This window comes from Telmatherina bonti, assembly GCF_933228915.1.
Source record: "Telmatherina bonti genome assembly, chromosome: 20".
In the NCBI taxonomy this organism is placed as follows: domain Eukaryota; kingdom Metazoa; phylum Chordata; class Actinopteri; order Atheriniformes; family Telmatherinidae; genus Telmatherina; species Telmatherina bonti.
In genome coordinates this window covers 15,780,800-15,800,318 of record NC_136618.1, presented here as the reverse complement: position 1 = coordinate 15,800,318, position 19,519 = coordinate 15,780,800, and the positions used below count along the sequence as shown (strand labels likewise).

At 36.0% G+C, this 19,519-nt stretch overlaps 2 protein-coding genes across 2 annotated transcripts; both read right to left on the bottom strand.

The window, feature by feature from the left end:
* Nucleotides 1-1,205: 1,205 nt before the first annotated feature.
* ube2wb (ubiquitin conjugating enzyme E2 Wb) lies at nt 1,206-13,722 on the bottom strand. Its single transcript, XM_079260164.1, has 6 exons — nt 13,715-13,722; nt 12,201-12,292; nt 8,681-8,783; nt 4,628-4,783; nt 4,456-4,531; nt 1,206-3,402 (listed from the first exon to the last, which is right to left on the bottom strand). The coding sequence occupies exons 1-6, from the start codon at nt 13,718-13,720 to the stop codon at nt 3,389-3,391; spliced, it is 447 nt and encodes a 148-aa protein (XP_079116290.1). The 5' UTR covers nt 13,721-13,722; the 3' UTR covers nt 1,206-3,388.
* A 1,766-nt stretch (nt 13,723-15,488) lies between these two features.
* On the bottom strand, nt 15,489-19,209 carry eloca (elongin C paralog a). The gene is made up of 4 exons (XM_079260169.1): nt 19,124-19,209; nt 18,592-18,619; nt 18,261-18,404; nt 15,489-15,930 (listed from the first exon to the last, which is right to left on the bottom strand). The coding sequence occupies exons 2-4, from the start codon at nt 18,593-18,595 to the stop codon at nt 15,740-15,742; spliced, it is 339 nt and encodes a 112-aa protein (XP_079116295.1). The 5' UTR covers nt 18,596-18,619; nt 19,124-19,209; the 3' UTR covers nt 15,489-15,739.
* Nucleotides 19,210-19,519: the final 310 nt, after the last annotated feature.

Below are 19,519 nucleotides of genomic sequence, written 5' to 3'. Positions count from 1 at the left end.
TTTACTACTATATAATGATCCTAACTTGCAATATTTCCCATAAAAGGACAGCATTCGCAGTCGGTGACTTTTATTATTAGGTTAAGTTTCTAACTTAATTTTAAAAACAGTCTATTAATAATTTTTTTAAAAATTAGTAGGCTATATTCTTTTCCATAGGTAAAAGAGCTGTCCTTGCTGCTGTTGCTCGGTCGTCCCCAAACAGGACCGACTGAATGGAAGATACCTGCAGACATTGATGGTATGTCCCACAAACTAGATGAGCTTGATATACTAGTCTTAGTGTCGGGGGGAAAAAAAACAACCTCACGAGCTGTTTTTTTTTTTTTTTTTTAAATTTTATTTATTTATTTTTAATTTTACTTGAATTATTGATTTTTCGGAAACAAACGGAGCACGTCCATATAAATCCAAGCGCAAATTGATGTGGACCAAATAACTACCCTCAAAAAACACCAAACTCAACTTCCGTGATATTTGATCATACTAAGAAGTGACCGATAGAGGGCGCCTCTTTGCAACTCTTTTTAGATGCATGTGCTAATGTGGTTGGCCGTGCTGCACAGAAACCCATTAATGCATTGGTTTGCAAGTTTTTCTTCCCACAAAATGACGAAAAAGCTCACTGGTAATTATGTGCTCTATGTATGTCATTAAAAGTTAAACCTATTTTATTGCTGGTCTGTATTAGTATCAGTATTCTGATAAATTAAATGACCCTCAGAAGGCAAACCGGCATTACATAGCAATGTTTCAGTACATCTTACATATTTTGCAAATCAGCCAAAATCCCAAATCAAAAATTAGATTTCTGTTCAAAAACTTCATTTTTCCTATATTTTTTCAGATTAATCAGGTGTAAATCTAAATAAAAATTGTACTTTACCTCCTGCCCTTACATTAGACAGCTTACAAACTAAACCCTTAATTTCAATAATCTTTCCATCCATACTCAGTTAATTCCAAATGTTCTCAATAACTAAATCATGCACAACTGAATTTCTGTCAATGACAAGTTAAAATTATGTGAGCTAACATAACATAAAATGCTTTCACACATACACATTTAAATAAACTGAGCAAAACAAGGTTGAATAAAAGTGAATCTTTGCTTTTATTATTGATTATGAAAATGAACAGGCACCTATTACATGGAGCTTGCACATCCCAGAACAAAATTTCAAATATAAATAAACACACCCTCATTAGTGTTGATCACGCAACAACCTGCAAGCTAAGATTTCAAACCACATTGAAAAGGGGAAAAAAGCAACCTAGGGGGAAAAAAAAGAAAAAGAAAATATAAAACATCCAAACCTTCGTAGCATATTTACTCGAAAGCTTTTCAAATCTCCTCTGTTCTACTGCCCATATGATGAAGGCCTTCTGTCTTTGCACCAACGCATTTGACTGTGACTGCATTTACACCCTAATATAAGCATCTTTTTCTCACGGCACTTCACTGACTGCTGACAAGAGCCATTACAAAACAGAAGAAAAAAAAAAAAGAAGAAAATCTCATTGGTTAAATAGATGTATTTCAGTTATCAATATAGTTCTGAGATAGAGATGTGCTGTGGTAATCTCCTCTACAGTATATAGAGTATCATCACATTCACTCAAGCTTATTCAAGAAACTTAGACCTTGGAGAAAAAAAAAAAAAAAAAAGAAAAAAGAAAAAATAAATACAAACAAACCAAGATGGAAAATTCAAGTATTTCTGACTGGATGGTAATAAACAATGTTTAGGAATGGAGTGATTAAAGTCTGAAGTGACCACAGCTTCTGGAGGTCATCTTTGTAATGTCAATTCAATAAACCATTACCTAAGTTATGGAAGGACTAAAAGCTGTCACAAAGTTTGATGCCGATAAGAAAACGTAGGGTTTAAAATGGCATGCATCCCCACTGTAAAACTACGGTTTTGATTTTTTTCTAAATCAACGTACATGTTTGTTGTTGACTGTACACATCCTAATTTGCAAAAGATGCAGATGAACTTCCAATGAAATAAAGCACTCCTATTGTCACTCAGCTAGAAAGTAAATGCATCCTCTGCTAAGTTCTGCCACATCATCCAACATTTTTAAAGACTTATTTACAATAGTTTCTGATTTAAGTTTGCAACATAACAGTCTCTTTTGGTGAAAATATAGCTAAATTCAAAATATCTAATAGGTGTCTTTTTAGAGGTGATCTCTTTAATGAAAAAAGTACCTGAGCCAAAACTCTGACCAGGGGAGGAGGGGGGGATATTTCAAAAGCCTTGTCTGTATGACTTTTACAGATACTCTCCTGTTAGTCATCCATTGCTGCTTTTGAGGTTAATGAGGATTTCAATTAAATAACAAAAAAAAAAACTCAAAAGCATACTGACCCATCAAAACAACCCCCTTTTCAAAGTATCAGCAACTCAAATAGACAGTACAAAAAACGGACATTTAAAATCAACATTTCAGAGAAAAAAAAAATTAAAGCAAGTCATAAAAAAAGTATAATACAAATAAAAATGGATCATGTGACAATGTACTCTAACAGACATTCTTTAAATGGAAGAGAGGCTATCGCACACCTTTAAAGGTTGGGACTACTGACCATTACGCCAACCTTATAAGGAGATGTACACTGAGGTCATCAGATGATCACAGGATATACTACAATAATCTGTTTTATACCCATCTGTACCGACATTACATCCAACAGCAGGAAGAACTGCGACCGAGTCTCGAGTTGGAAGATGAAGAAAACTATGTACTCTTGAAACGGATATTACAAACTAAAACCCCTCAAACCTGATAAGTGGAGGACTCCTTACAGTATATATGAAAGTTGGGAATATCATAGGAATAGTTCCTATTCAAACTACATACTTTCACAGTGCATATAATAATATAATAAAAATGAAGATGAAGCATTTTCTTGGGTTTCGATGGTCAGATCCCTTGCAGAAGACGATTAGTTTTGGATTTCTCTTTGTAGGCCCAAGCATGCATCCATCAGTTATTATTGCACAACACAAGGACCTTAAAATGCACCCACACACAAAAAAAGAGAGAAAAAAAGAAAAAGTAACAATAATAATCTTAAAACAGGAACTTTAATTATCCCACTAATTATCCCACCACTACCTTTCTTGCCCCCTGCATTTCAACCGTTTTGGCAAAAACTTCTTGGGTGCATCTAAACGATTGTATACTTTTGTTTGCTATGTTACAACCAACTAAAACATGCAGCCAACTGCCCAAAGGGAAATGCAGTCAAGAGCCTCCAGCATATTATTTCCATTGTTCCAGTCAAAGGTCAGAGTTCAAAGACTGAATGATTAAAAAGTGCTTTATGTAGGTCAGTAGGACTTCTTTCTTCTACGATTATTACAAAGTTTGTACATTAGCATGTATCATCTGTAAAGGAAAGAAAAAGAAGTTTTAGAATAATATAGCAAAGATTTACAGTGGCTCACAAAAAATATTAAACTCCTCCCTGTTTGGCGTTTTTCCTGAAGCCCTTGAGCATGCAGTATGAAGATGAAAAACAGGCTTTTTCAACTCCCCCCCCCCCTTTTTTTTTTGTATTTTGCACCATCCAACTACCAGTTCTCAGTGCTGGATGGCTTTATAACATCTCCACAGCATGATGCTACCACCACCATGCATCACAGATGGTTTTCCTTAAAGGCTAAAAATTTCCCTATTAGTAGAATATGGCCAGAGGGCCTTGATCTGTTGACTAGTTTTGGGAACCTTTTTTACCAGTTTATTAAAGAAATATTTTTCTTTATGGCTGCTAGTAAGACCCAGGTCTCTGAAATGTGGAGTTTATAAATACTGGTACTATGAACAGGTACACCAGTCATCTGTGGACCTTTCTAGGTCATTCACAGTTACCTTGGGTCTCTTTGTATGTTCTGATTGAAGTCTCCCTACTTAACTTTGGCAGATTTTCACTCTAACAAAGACTAATTCAACATCCGTCTTGCACACTGTGTCTTGTCCGACTAAAAGATTGTTTGATTTAGGTTCTTGTCTCATCTCTTCATCTGTCAATAACATTTCAATAATCAAACCCAATTTCTACGTTACCACAACTTCGTCCCTGGCACCTGTCTGAAGAGCTACTTGATTTCTGTAATGTTTCTTGCTCGGTGGTGCCTTTTTGTTAGAAGTGTTGCAGACTCTGGGGGCTCACTGAACATGTGAATGTATGCTGAACTCATATGACAGTTCACACAAGCAGACCTTAAACTAATTTGTGAAAGTCATTCTTGGAATCAGATCTTATTTAAGAGGCCTTACATTTGATTTTTTTTCCCTCCCAAATTGTTTCACCAACTTTGACAAAAGAAAAAGGAAAACTGCCAATGGGTATCAATATTGTTGCAAGCCACTGTTTATGCGTCAATCCAAATGTTACCAAAATAGTGAAACAATGACTGTGAAGTTACCAAAAACGCTCACCGTGATACCACCATTTTGTTTTCTTTGGATTTTTGTTACATGTTCTTACATAAAAGGAGTTATCAGGCGGTCGTCTCTGCAGAAAAAAAAAAAGACCAAATATTTAATGTGACATTCAAGTGTAGAGATGGCATGATAAGCTCTTATAAACCAGTGAGCACTGGAGAGGTACCTTTTCTTTGCAGCTGGACAACATGCTGATAATGCTAAGACAAACTGATTGCACTGAGAGGGCTGGCGACCAATCTTCCGTCAGAATAGATAAACAGATGTGACCGTTGCTATACACATGTGGGTGGACAGGTATATTCTCTCCTGTGAACATTACCTGCACAAATGAAACAGAGACAAATAATCAATGAATATAATTGAATTAATACACCAGAAAACATAATCACATTAAAACATATCTTTAAAAAAAAAGTTGTTTTTTTTTTTTTTTTTTTATAAGAAGGTGAGATTTTTTTTCCCCCCTTAATAAAAAAAAAAACACTTGCTGTATAAGCCTTAGTAGCAACATGAGACGCTGGAATTAAGACAGACATGCTGGGTTGAGGTGAGAGAGGAAGGGAAAACAGGACCAAGTGACTAAGTGGGGAGATATAAAATACAGCAGACATGGACTATAAAAAGAACTGGGAAATATTAGCCATTAAAATTGTGCAGCATGAGTGAGGGAAAGATACCAGAAAGGATCTCAAGACTTAAGTACCTAAGTACAGAAAGAGTACAGTGGGCAAAGGGGGTAATAAAGGCTAAAAATGAGTTGAGGCAGTCTCGCATACAGACAGGGCATCAGGAAAACTCCATGAGCAAGTGTTGCACTGATGAACAGAAAGCTTAGCTAACATAACACGCAAAATCAAATCAAATAATAATAGCTCTTGCTTTCCTTTAAATATTTACACTAAGAACTAGATCAACACAAAGCTCTGTGATTTTTTTTGAAAGCACATGTGACATGTACAATTATGGAAAAATAAATTAGCCCCACCCCCTTTTACACATCTACTACTATGCAATATTTCATATACTGTAGCATAGTAATCATAATAGAAAGAAAGTAATCAGGTTCTTACCAGGTCTTAAAATAAAGTAAATACAACCCAAGGTAAATATAAACACAAACTCAAGGTAATGGCATTGGTTTTTTTTTTTTTTAAACCAGATTGTTCCTTTTTAACCTATATTTTATTGAATACACTATAAAAAACACATATTTAATGTTCAAACCTGTTTTTTTGTTTGTTTTTTTTTAAATACTCACTCATTTCGAATTTGATGCCTGCAACATGTTCCAAAAAAGAGCTGGGACAGGGACATGTTTACAACTGTGTTACATTAACTTTACTTTTCCATTCTTACTCGATGTACAACTTCTGTTCTCAACGTTTCAGGGTCACCGCTGTTCTATTTTGTGCTTCATAAAGCACCACACAGTTTCAATGAAAAACAGGTCTGGTCTGCAGACAGGCAGGCCGGTCTAGTATCTGCACTCTTTAACACATGCAGAATGTGGCTTGGAATTGTCTTGTTGAAATGAGGGGTATCCCTAAAAAAAAAGACGCCTCTTGGATGAAGCATATGCTGTTCCAAAACATATATGTACCTTTTAGCATAAAATGTGCCTTCACTAATGTGCAAGTTACCCATGCCATGAGAACTAACACACCCCACTGCCATCGCAGATACTGGCTTTTCAACTTTTAGCTGATAACAATCTGGATAGTTCTTTTCCTTTTTGGCTCAGAGGACACACCGTCCATGAGTTTCAAAAACAATTTAAAATATGGACTCATCCGACCACAGCACACTTTGCGTCATTCCATCTCATATGAGCTTGGGCCCAGAGAAGCCGCTGGCATTTCTGGGTACTGTTGATATGACTTTCACTTTGCGTGGTAGTGTTACTTTGCACTTGTAGATGTATTGATAAAATGCGTTAACTTACAATATCTTTCTGAAATGTCCCTGAACCCATGTGGTAACGTTTTATATACTATGAAGGCAGTTTGCAGTGTCGTGCCGCTGAGGGACTGAAGGCCCCAAGCATTCAACATTGGTTTTCAGCCTTGCCATTGATGTGGAGATGTTTTTCCAGAATCTCTGAATCTTTTGATGATGGATGATGAAATCCCTAAATTCTTTGCTACTGTACATTGAGAAACGCTGTCCTTAAACCATTCGACTATTTGCTCACACAGTTGTTCACAAAGTGGTGACTCTCACTACATTTTCGGTTGTGAGCAACAGAACTTTTATACCCAATCATGACACTCGCCTTTTACTTCTTAACTTGTTCACTTGCATAATGTTCCAAACAGGTGTTTCTGAGCATTTCTCAACTTTCCCAGGTTTTAGTTGCGCCTGTCACAACTTATTTGGAATGTGTTGCAGGTATCAAAATGAAAATGAGTTAACAATGACCAAAAACCAATTAAACTGGTCATTTTGAACAAAATAAATCTTATCTTTGTATTTTCAATTGAATATATACATCAAAAAGGATCTGCAAATCATTGTATTCTGTTTTTATTTATGTTTTATTCAACATCCCAACTTTGTTGGAATTGGGGTTGCAATATAATGCATCATAAAACTGTAGAAATCATATATGTAATAGATTGTTTATTTCAATTTTTTGTCATTTTGAGAACCTGGTAAAGACCAGATGATTTACTTTATTATTTTTTTGCACAAAAAACGTAATTAGAAAATCAAAGAGGGTGCAATTTTACATAAGGTTTTTAATCAACATGTTTGGTTTTATTTTTAAACTGCAATACTTTGTATACCTTTAGCCTTCTCCCTGTGGTCAGTCTTTTCTATTTTCTTTTTAAGCAATGACTCTTTTATTTCCTTGTTATTTATATGCTTATGGTAAACAAATTATTTTGTCTCACTGAAAATTTGACAACTGATGAATTCCAAGAGCCACTTATTCTTGTCCATAATAGCAAACACACTCCAGTTGCTGCATCTTTATGAAGATTTATTTCCGCTTTGTCTCTTTGGAATGTTTTGTACAGTCGTACAGCGAGTATCTTTGAGTTTTGGACCGTTTGAAAGGTATCTTAAGATGCTACTTTGCCCTCCTGACACATTACTGACTTAGCAACTGACCAAGAATCAATTAATCAATCAATCAACGCCCATGCAAGAAGATTAGAGTTGCAATTGAAAGCTGCGTCTGGGTTTAACTACCTTTAAGTTTGTTCAAATGTCTCCAAAACATTTACTGTCTTGTTCCCTGTGGAAGTAAACTGTAACCTAGACAGACAACAGCCAAAAAACTAAACCAAACCCAAACAAATGGAGGAAAAATCAGGAAAAACTGCTTTTCAACATCATTACCTAACTGCTCAAAATAACAAGTCATCTTTAAAAACCTCCAACCAGCAGAGGGGCTGTAAGGTGCTGGATAAGGCCGTGTGAAGACATAAACCACTTCAAATGGCCAGATAACGGAAAGTGTGATCAACAAAACAAACTACTGCAGCGCGACAGTAACGGCTGAGGCACTTTTAGAAGCAACTCCTCCTGAAACTGAAACAGCTGCAAAGAGCCGTCAATGGAAAGTTATCCTTTATCAGAACTACATGTTGAAGCAACACAGTGCCACTAATGCATTGCAGCAAATAACGCTTAAATACCTTCAGAGAGGCCAAGTTAGAGAGCTTTTGAGAGGGTGGGAGTAAGCAGCTCAATTCCCAACATTTTCTGTACTCTATTATGGTTTTTAGATTTGCAGACTCCCAGTGAGTGAAACAAGTTTGTTGATTAATCCTGTATATCAGGCATCAGACAGTACTCTGCACTGGTGTGATTCAGCTAATAACTGCAAAGCTAGAGTTTTTTATGTGATTGCTGCAAGTTTCTAGTTAGTGTCTACACAGGATCCCAGTTTAATAACTTGTTAAAAGAGAGGGACCTTTGTACACTGTATGCTCCACAGCAGAAGCGTACAGTGTGAGTCCGCTTTGGTTGTTACAAGAATGGAAACTGGGCACTGAAACACATTAGTGAAGTCATTACTGCTTGTTTATCAACAACAATAATGTCAAATAAAGCAGCTGAAGAGAAGAAATTCTAGCTTCTTGAGACAGTGCATTAATTGGTCTTGTATGACACCTTAAAAGCTGATAACAGGACAAAAAAAGCTTACGGTACACAGGCCTCAAGTTTATCTCCATACACACATGCATAATGATGGGGGCTGACTTACCTGAGGTGAATCAAAAGGATATCTACTACTAAATTTGAAAAGCAGCTGAAACTTCTCTCCTTCATACAGGGTGCCAGGTGCTCCCTCCATATCTACAATCCACCTAAAAGAAAGGGACATTATAAAAATGTTAACCTAATTCATCATGAAAGCAATTCTGAATGAAAACTAGAATAAAAAATTAAATTCCATTTACAATATGACCTGCTCTTTACAGTTTTACATATGTGTCAATGAGCAGTTTATCTAACAGAGATTGAGATATTTTTAAAAAAATATCTTTTATCCTGCCAATCCAATCAACAATTTTTTGTTTTGTTTTTAAACTAACCAGCCAATCAGAATAATAAATGTAAATTCTATACTAATCACATTTACACAAAAACTACAGAAACAGTTATCATCATATCCCCTGCAAACGCAGGTGGTAGCTTCACAGCTTCACACATCTCATGTGGTCAGACCGTCTTCATTAAGAGACACAAAGTTAACAATTTGTTCCAAACGATTTGTTAATTGTTGACAAAGAGCCAGCCCAGAGTAACTTTGCTCCCTGAGCACTTGCTTCAAGACTTTTACGTTTCAAATTCTTGGATGAATAACTCGTAAACCTCCTCGTTGCACACAAACAACTCTTTGTAACAGTAGCAAGGTGTTCAACAAGCTACAAATAAAATTAGGGATGCACTGATCACGCAGCCACTGACCTAAATCGGCCAATTTTCTGCTTGAGCGGCTATGACCAGTGACTGACAGGTCAGACTTTGGCAAACTTTTTTTTCTGATCAAATGAAAACATCATGTACATCGTGACATGGATAGCTACATCCTGATGCAAACCTACTGGTCAGTAAGACCTGACGTTTGCAAAAAAAAAAAACCAACAAAAAAAAACCAAATATTAAGAAACAGCAACATAAATTTTTGAGGCAACATATTTAACCAGGATATTAAAACAGCATCCATCCACTGAACATATACTCACAACTGGAATTAATACCAGCAAGTTGGAAGCTTTAGCGATAAGAAAATATAAAGTCATTATCAAGAAAGTTATGGAATTTCTAAAAAGAAACATGAGACATTTTATGTAGTCAAGGAATAAAGTTTCACAAATCTGACATATCATCTGAGCGCAGCATTTACAAGACTAAACAGGAAATGTTGCTGCCTTCACAGGACTGTTTACTCATTTTTCATTCAAATTACACAACCTGCAAAAAAGATTCCGAAAAGAAATATTATGTTTTACAACAGACATTTTTTGTGTATGTGTATGTGTGTGTGTGGGAGAGAGGGGACTTTATTATGATATAGTTTGGAATTACTTTTAAATATCTCTCTAATGACAGACTCTGTCACCTGAGATAGTTCAGATTTTCTTTTTCCTGGCAAATGGTTCACAATGAAAACAGTCTAATCTTCAACTAAAATTGAACAAATAATGAGAATCTTGATCTGAAAAACTGCATTTCTTAACAAAATCACACTGATTTCTATGTGCATCAACCTAAGAAAATGACCAATCTGACATTATATTATAAATTTATATTTTTATAAAAGTTGTTTTGTTTTTTTTTAATGAAAGTTAAATACTGTTCTCAGAGACAAGTACAGACAAGTGATAAAATTTTTTAAAAAAAGATCCTACAGTGTAAGCTGCCAATTCTGCAGTAATTGATGAATCAAAAGCTTTCAGTTTGACCTATTCATGTGACATTCAACATTATGACAGGGGTTTAGGAAATAAATTGCACTCCATTGATCTCGTGGACGAAATCTATTTTTCCTTCTGCCCAGCTACCGAATGCTGCTGACAGAACGGAGCCGGTAGAAAGTCAGTCCTGTGCAAATCACTGCAAACTTAAGGGCTTTGGGTTTGTGGTTAAACACAAGTCTACTTGCGTCATATTTTCTGGCAGACAAACCAAATGTTGAAACCCAGAGAAGAACCTGTATTATGGTCATCAGCTCATAGTAGAAACCACAAAGAAGAAGAAATAGACACTGGTGGCAGTATCACAATTTCTGACCCAATTCCTTCTTTGCAAGCAATACAGATAGGGCACCAAATAGGCATGTGATGGTCTTCTGGGTTTTGTAGCACATAATTCAGACCTTCATATGAGGTCAGTCCTCCTTTAAACATTAGCTCTTGCCACTTGAGTGGGTCATAATGCCAGAAAAGAGTTTAAGTTTCTCTTCAGGATGCAGACTTCAGATAAATTCTCACACAGTTGCCTGACGTAATATGTGCCGAATACAGTTGAGCAGGGAAAGAATATTATGATAGACATGTTCAACTTCCCCATAGCCATGTAATTACATGAACCAGTCAGCAGAGCTAACACTGATCCAAGCTCACAAACTGTATGAGAGACACACAACAGTGATTTAAAGCAGCTGTTTCCTTGTTTGTAAGGTTGGCCCATTATGTCATCAAGCTAGGCCATCTGCACTAGAACACAGTCAACTAAAAGAAAAAAAAACCAACTCAATAATCTAATGAGCACACTGTACAGAATGTACTATAAACAAAAGCTATCAAACTGACAACACCATTGTCACCTTATTGGCCTCATATCCCCCAAAATATTAAGATTCACTATCAAGCAGAAATACAGTATCAAGCAGAAAACCATACCCTGACTGAGAAGTTTTGATGCCAAAGTTAAACACAAAGGGAAACGCCCATAAATACCACCTTAAACCTGCGATAGAAAGTGATTGCAAAAGCCAGCTGAACTGGTTGGGAGCCTTGAGAGGCAGGCAAATAAGTTATCACTCCATTGTCCGGGTGAATGTTATGTAATGAGGAAAATGCAAAAAGAAAAATAAAATACAAGTGACCTTTGTCATAACACAACAACAACAACAAACAATGTAGCATGCATTTCCTGTTTACGACATCATCGGAGCCTTGCAATGATGCTGGAAGACACTCAGTCACAGCACAAGACAGCAGCTTTCAATGTCAGAGTTGCATCTGAAAGACATTTGAATGATGGCCAAAGATTTGCCTCAAATCCATTAGCATGACCAGAAAGTTCAGTACCACTATTGGAAAGAATGTGACCCACACAGCAACACACAATTGTGGGATTTTAAGGGAAGATCCTGAGTTAAAAATAATTTAAAAAAAAAAAAAAAAAAAAGGTCAAGTAAGCAGCCTCTGTTCCTTGTTATCCAATCCTAACTCCTGCATGCCAAGCATTAAATATTTTATAAGGATGAATAGTGACACTCTGAACTACAGACACTTTACTGTGCGGCTGGAGCTGCCAGTCACTGCAATGACCCCAATTCATCCTCACTACTCACTGCTAGGGCTTTTGTCTTACCTCCAACCACAGCTACAGCCACTTTCAATGCACATTTGGTATCAAACACGATCCTTCTCATGTTCATGAGATGCAACATTTGATTAAGCATTTAGTATAGGTGCTACCTTTTTCAAGTGGTTTCTGGCAGTTTAGGCAATACTTCCACAATAAATCCAAAATAGAACAACTGTACTTACTGTGTGATGGTGTTCTGTACACTTTTCTCATTGAGCGTCATTCCTGGGGGTGGATCATTTTGCAGAGCTAATAATTCCTTTTGTAGCCTTTTCTGTTGGAGACAGTGTTAATTTGTGTTAAAAAAAAAAAAAATCAGATAAACTCAAATATAGCTCATAAGTGGTGCACAATGTCCATTATAAACATACCAATTCAGTCAGAACCAGTCTTAAAAGGTAAGCAGGTGACTTTACAGATGGATTTGCAAAGATATCATATACAATCATAATATGTGTTAGAAATAAGTCTGCTTTTCTATCTGTTTTAGAAGGTTTTTCCACAGTTTGGGTTCACTGCTGACAATTGTTGCAGTTTATCTTTTTTTGTCAGAAAGACAGCAGCAAAGGAACGTAAAATATATGAAATGATGTAAGGCAGGAATATAAACCAAGTTTTAAAAGAAATGAGCTCCCAATGCAATGCTGTAAATCTAACATGTTCTCTCCCCTTTATGTTGTTTTACAATGTAGCAGAAAAGGTCTGAATAAATGGCTAGGAGCCTTTGTTAAGTGTGTCAGAAATGAGTTGCAATAGTGCAATGTTACTGAAACTAGGACATAAATAAAGCTTTTCTTCATGTTAACCTTAGTTAACATGATCGAATGCCACTTTAGTATATTTGTATGGGAACCATATAACTACATTAATAGAAATAAATTTCTTACATCTGACTGATAAATATTTTGCCAGCAATTACTTTGTAGTTTTTTAGGCCAAATCATGAAACTTTTACATTAAGCTTTAAAATATGGTCGTTTTTTTAAATCTGGACGCCAACAAAGAGCATAAGACGAAGAGAAATGCATTTGGCACGATGATTGGCTACATTATTTAGCTAATTAATATAATGTAAAATACTTTCATATTAAAAATATATTCAGTTTAATGGAGTCGAGAAAGACAGGTGTTAGAAGTAATAAGATATAATTTTCTTTATAATTAAATGCAGGGCTTTCACATCGTTTTTGTTGTGTTTGTGATTGTTTAAGAACAATATGTTTACATTTGACACAGCTGCGAAACGATACACCTGTTCCTTTCAGCAGGAAACCGCAACTCGTCAAGCTGCGCACCTTCTCGTTAGCTGGTCGGGCTGAACGTCGACCTAAAAGCGGCACCCTCTCTATTTAAACTGTTAAGTGACTTTTACGTAATAACATAATATCCTTTCAACTATCATCCCGACTCCTGACTAAGAACATCTCCGCTGAGCATCAATATGTACTTCTAGGCAGCTAGTTTCCCTGCTAGCCGTGGCTTAATGTTGATGATGATGGGCTAGTTGTATTGCTAGCAAAGACTAAGCGCTAAACCTGAGTAGTTTAAGATAAATATCATTGTTGTCACCTTCATGTCTTTGCTGCTTTGAATGAATGTATGTGTGGTAATTAAGTGGTTCATAAATAACCGAAAAAAAACAAAGCAGAGGTTCGGGAAATAATAAATATGCGCTCGCTGTCAATTGTATTCTTACCTGCATCGACGCCATGATGGAACCCCCCCTCCCTGCGTCCTGCATCAGCGCAGAGTGGAGGACGATACGTCAGGGAGTCACGTGACAAGAGAAGTTGTTTTGATAGATGAAAACACTTCATAATGATTTGTGCCACTAAAGCTAACACCCCTTACCCCCTATGAGGTTTATAACATTGTAGTGGCTGAATATTTTTTTTCTTGTTTTTTGTATTTTCATTTCAGTAAGGTCACATGACATGGTGATGGGGGGGGGGGGTCAGTGACCTCTACTGGCTAGTTGACCTGTCTGACTTCCAGTTGAGTCATATTTTGTTCATTTATCATGTTGTCCTTTTGAAATTAAAACGTTATGTTTATCTGTCCTTCTTTCTTTTATCAAAGTCCCTACTTTTGATGAAGCTGTATAAGAATAAGAATCTGAAATCATTTGAAACTTTGGAAGTTTGGAGATGACAGAAACTATTGCGTCCATTTAAAAATTCTCTTTCGAATCAGTGTAAAATTAGATGTATCCTAATGGAAGCCGTAACTAATCATGCTTCAAATAGAGTTGGACAAGGTGCAAATAAAGACAGATACTAGCCCATGTTATGCAAATTATAATGCAATGTATACCCAGTCGTTAAAAGGACTTCATTTTAAAATAAATAATCTGAGTTGACAGTTTATGTATAAAAAACAATGTTAAAAGACCTCTGAATTATTAGTAAAGATGATACCGATTCTATTCTCTGTTTTATTATTTATTTATATATATATATATATATATATATATATATATATATATATATATATATATAGATATATATATATATATATAGATATATATATATATATATAGATAGATAGATAGATAGATAGATAGATACACACACACCCTCTCTTGGGGCTTACATATAATGTTAAAAAGTCTAAACAACATTGAAACAAAACATTGCAATTTGTGATGATAAATTTCTGGTAGAACCAACTTTAGCTGAAAAAAATTAAAAATTATTGGATGAGATTGTCAGCCTGTTACATGGTTGGAGAACTGTTGCCTGCTCCTCCTTACTGCACTTCAGTTCATTGAGGTTTGTGTATGCTCACCCACTTTTTGGACCCACCACAGCATCTCAACCAGACTGATGTTCAGACTTGCTGTAGACTGAATCAGTGGAGTGCTTTTATTTTTTTTTTTTCAGCCATTCTGTTGTATACTTCCTGCTGTGCATGTAATCACTGGACCATGGGATGACACAGTTTCAGTCAGGCGTTAGTTGTCAGACAGATGGTCTTACATTCAACCCTAGAATACTTTGGTACTGGTTTTCATGGTCAATGACTGCATGGTGTCCAGGTAAAAGGTTGCAAAACAAGCACAAATCGTTAGTCCTTTGGCCCTTTGCTTTACAGTTGCTATGAGGCGTTCGTGTTGATAAGCTGTTTTTTGTCTTTAATAATCATGATTCAATGCATCATGACCAAACAGAATTTTGGTCTCACCTGTCCTAACAATATTTGGACAGATGAGGAAGCAACTCTTGGCCTTTTATTTTGAACAGTACCAAGCCTGACTTTTGGGTAAACCTGCTGGGATATTAAGTCCAGGATGACTGGCAATCACTGTTGAGTCCTTATAATTCATATGGTCCACTCACTTACACACAGCAATATCTCTGCAAATTGTTATTTTATCTTTTAACAGCCCAAAGTCTGGTAATGTTCATTGTCATTGTGACATTTAAGTTTAATGCATTTTATGTTGAATAATGCAGCAACTGGAAACAAAGTGCTCACCAAATAGGTCTTTATTAGGATGGAGAGGTGAGGAAAGATTTGTGTGGAGGAGGATACAATCACCCCATACTTGCCCTGCCATATTTTAATGGCATTTTAATTTAATACCAAGTAATCACAGAAAGCATTAAGGAAAAAAGGTAAACAAACAAAAATGGTGTTTCATATTAAATGGCAAAAACAAGTTAAATACTAAAAAAAAAAATCGAAAAATGTTTCAAACATTCACATCATTTCTGTAACTTTAGCAATCCAAAAAGTTTGCAGCCATGAGTAGTTCCAGTGCAATCTCAGGAGCAATGGGGAATTCAGGTATTTCTGTGGAGCTGTTGGTGTATCGGACCTTGTAGGTGAAGTACATGCAGACCTTGGACAAAACATGAGAAGGAATCTCCCTGAAGTTCACTTCATTGGTTTCATTCTCAGCAAATTGTCCTGCAGGCAGAAGATAGCAGTCAAAAATAAGAATTCGTGGCACCGAACTCGAATTTCATCACTTTAAAAAAAGACATGCACACACCTCGTCTTATTCTAAGTCATGGGTGTCCAGTTCTGGTCCTGGAGGGCCACAATCCTGCACACTTTCCATGTATTCCTGTTCCAACACAACTGACTCAAATCAATCAGTCATTGTGCAGGACTTCACTGGCTGCTGGATCCATTTAATGGGAGCAAGGTGTGTTGGAGCAGTAATACATCAAAAACCTGGAGGACAGTGGCCCTAAAGGACCGAATTTGGACACCCCTGTTCCAAGCATAGGTGAAAAATCATTTTGCATGGGATGAGACCAGAATCTCTCCTCTGTTTCATAAAGAGCATGTTTGACAGGACAAAAGAAAGCCACACAGAGGAATCACAGTGCCACCATCTGGACTGACAGGCCTAGTCTTCTGCCTATATAAATGAAACACTGTAAACATTGTCTACAAAACTTTACTGACAGCAGCACACATTTACGAAGATGAACATTTAATTAAACCACTACACCGGGATTAAAACATGAAATATACAGTATATTCAAGGGAAAATTGTGCAGATTGTTGTTTTTCCCTGTAAAATAGAACCAACTCCACTCACATTAGTAAAGGTCACAAGTGTGCAAGATAATAGATAGAACCATGACTGTTTAGAGACATTAAATACTATTACTAAGAAAATTACATACAGCATCTTACTAAAGTTTTCCAAAGCACTCATTCCCATAACTCAACTCAAGTAGTTAAAGGAAAAATGTTAAATGTGTTGGAATGGCAAAGTCAAAGTCCAGACCTCAATCAAAATGAGGAGCTGTTGCACGACTTAAAGATTACTAAACACCAGCAGCACCCGTTCATGTTAGCACAATCAACAAAATTCCAACTGGTTAGACACAGCAAACTCAAAGAGCTGCCATTACTGCAAAAGGTGATGGTAGAAAGCTCTGGCTATGGGGTAAATTCATATGCATTTTTTTAAATTTGTTAGTTCAGACTCAGGAAATAAGGAGCTGTGAAAGACAAACAGGATGCAATGATTTCAAAATCATTTACACTATCAGATACATTGTCAGCATTTTTCAATTACTGATGGAGTTTACTGAACAAGTAGGAAGACAAATGAGATACTATGACAATATGTTTAACGTGTTTAAAAAAAAAAGGCATTTTAAATTGACAAGTCAAAGAAAATTAAATGAACATTTGCCGGATTTTTTATTTTTTTTTTACTGTTGACAGAACATTAATTCTAATGAAGAAAGAAAAATATTAACTACACTTGTTTCTAAAAGAAGCATCAGTGATGCTTATCAACAGGAACACTAATGAAATAGCCAGAATTATATATCCATTTTTTTTTTTTTTTTTTTTTTTTTTTTTTGATAATACTGTTAAATCAGTTCATTTTTCAAATGTTGACTATGTCCACATGTAAAATAATCAAGCTGATTATTTGGTCTTAACTGGCCTATCACCAGTTTAAACACCTATGATGTCTCATAGAAAACATAGCAACAACAAATGTTTGTTTTTAAAAACATTCACTTAGTTTGAGTAGGGTACTAAGTCAGTCCTCAAAGGTCCCTGTCCTGCAGTATTTTGATGTATACCTGCTTCACATGGCTTACATTAAACGAATCCAGCAGCCTGGTTCTGCACAATGACTGAAAATTGAGTCAGCTGTGCTGGAGTAGGGATACATAGAAAACCTGCAGGACTATGGCCTTTGATGACTGGAGCTGGTGACCCCTGATCTATATAATAATCTTATAAAAAAAAAAAGAAATCTGTGAAGCTGCTGTACAAAAGAGGCCTAACTGAACCTTTTGTTAACTGTATTACATGCAGACCTGATCCTGTAGTGGAAATGCTCTGACAACCACTGTTCACGCATCCGCAAATGCAAATGTAGAAAGACAATCCCCTCTTTTAACATTTAAATAAATAATCTCTGTATTATTTTTCAATTAGGAGTCTGAAATACATCCCCAGCTTGTTGAGAGTCTTTTTAGGCCCTTCAAACTCCATCTAAAGATACTTCACAAAGTGTTTCTTGACACCCTGACAGCAGTAAAAGTCTCAAAGGCTGAATCATTTTCAACAATTACAAAAAGGTTTTAAAAGTACAGTTATACAGTTTATTTGCTTTTATCCTACTGCTGGGAGTCTTGAATTAAAAAAATAAAAATTAACATGCTGTTCTATATATTTATGAATTTGCATTAGTAGAAATTTGGAATAAAGCATTTGAAACCATCTAATTCTTGAGAAATTGGCCAAAACCTCACCTGGTCCACTTAACATGGCTTTGATAGTCCCAGATGTCAAGGCGTGTTCTCTTTTAACAATGAATTCATGGCCATCTGAAGAGATCAGTTTCACATACATAGCATCTGGCCCTTCACAGCCACCGTAGGTTCTTTCCTCGCCATCTGCAAGGCAACATAAACTGAGTCTCAAAACACTTTTAAATAAAATCTTGACATTTCCAAATTAATCAGTAGGGTATCTCTTTAAAGCAACAGCAAGTTTAATACTTAAAGTAAACAGCTACGTGTCCTCAAATTAATATATGAACAGACAAAGAACATTAATTTCCAGGGTGAAAATGTAATTTACCCATCCTGTTCCAGGAATTCTGTTAATTCTGGAAAAGAAAATAAACAGTAAAAAACATGTATCAGTGACACTGTTAAGTTGGCTACAACCTAAAGAAGATCAGACATAAAGTAAAGACAAGTATACTTCACATCTGTAAACATATGAACCTACAACACTTGGCTTGGGATTACCGTCAGCGAGGCCTTTTGACTAATTTTGACAGTCACTGTGTTACAAAAACTTTCGGCTAAATCAAATGGATAAACAAAACTGACATTCAAAACAGAACTACAGATCGAATACATGTAAACAAAATAGAAAGTGATTTCTTTTCGCCTCGTAATCCGTATAGAGAACGTTGCTTGCTAATAGCAGTATCAAGATTGTCAGTGAGTTTACGTTATTTGCCCTGCCTAGCAAGCTAGCGGCTTTCTAAAAAAAAAAAAAAATCGCTACTTCTTTTTAGATGGATCGCTCACAACTTAAAACACAGACACAAGTATATAAAAACATGTAAACAAAAATATTCATGAAACATAACGTTTCTTACCACCGTCTTGTTGAATATATGGCGGAGATGTAAAGCTAACGTTAGCCACTAAATTCTTGATACCCGGAACTACTTTGTGCCTGCACCGGTCCGCATTAATTTTCTTCCGCAGAATTCCTCACAAAAAGGCAAGTCTGTCCCTGACCAGTGGTTCAACTCATTGCAAATTAAATCTGTTTTAGATATGAAACAATATAATATTTAAACACAAACATACACACATACTCTTGGACAGCTCAGGTTTCGTGTTCTTTAAAATACCCCTTTTATTAGAGTTAATATAGACATCCACTGAGGCTATCATGAAATGCAAAAACAAATTAAAGTGATAACCCATAATTTTCATATATTTTGTGTTTACTTTATGTTGATTTGAGAGAGTTTGTGAAATAAATG

Coding starts and splice junctions, on each gene's coding strand:
- ube2wb (XM_079260164.1), bottom strand. Junction 8,784..12,200: donor GTACAGAACACCATCACACA/GTAAGTACAGTT, acceptor CCTTTCTTTTAG/GTGGATTGTAGATATGGAGG. Junction 4,784..8,680: donor ATCCTTTTGATTCACCTCAG/GTAAGTCAGCCC, acceptor TCATTTGTGCAG/GTAATGTTCACAGGAGAGAA.
- eloca (XM_079260169.1), bottom strand. Junction 15,931..18,260: donor AGCCATGTTAAGTGGACCAG/GTGAGGTTTTGG, acceptor TTCTGCCTGCAG/GACAATTTGCTGAGAATGAA.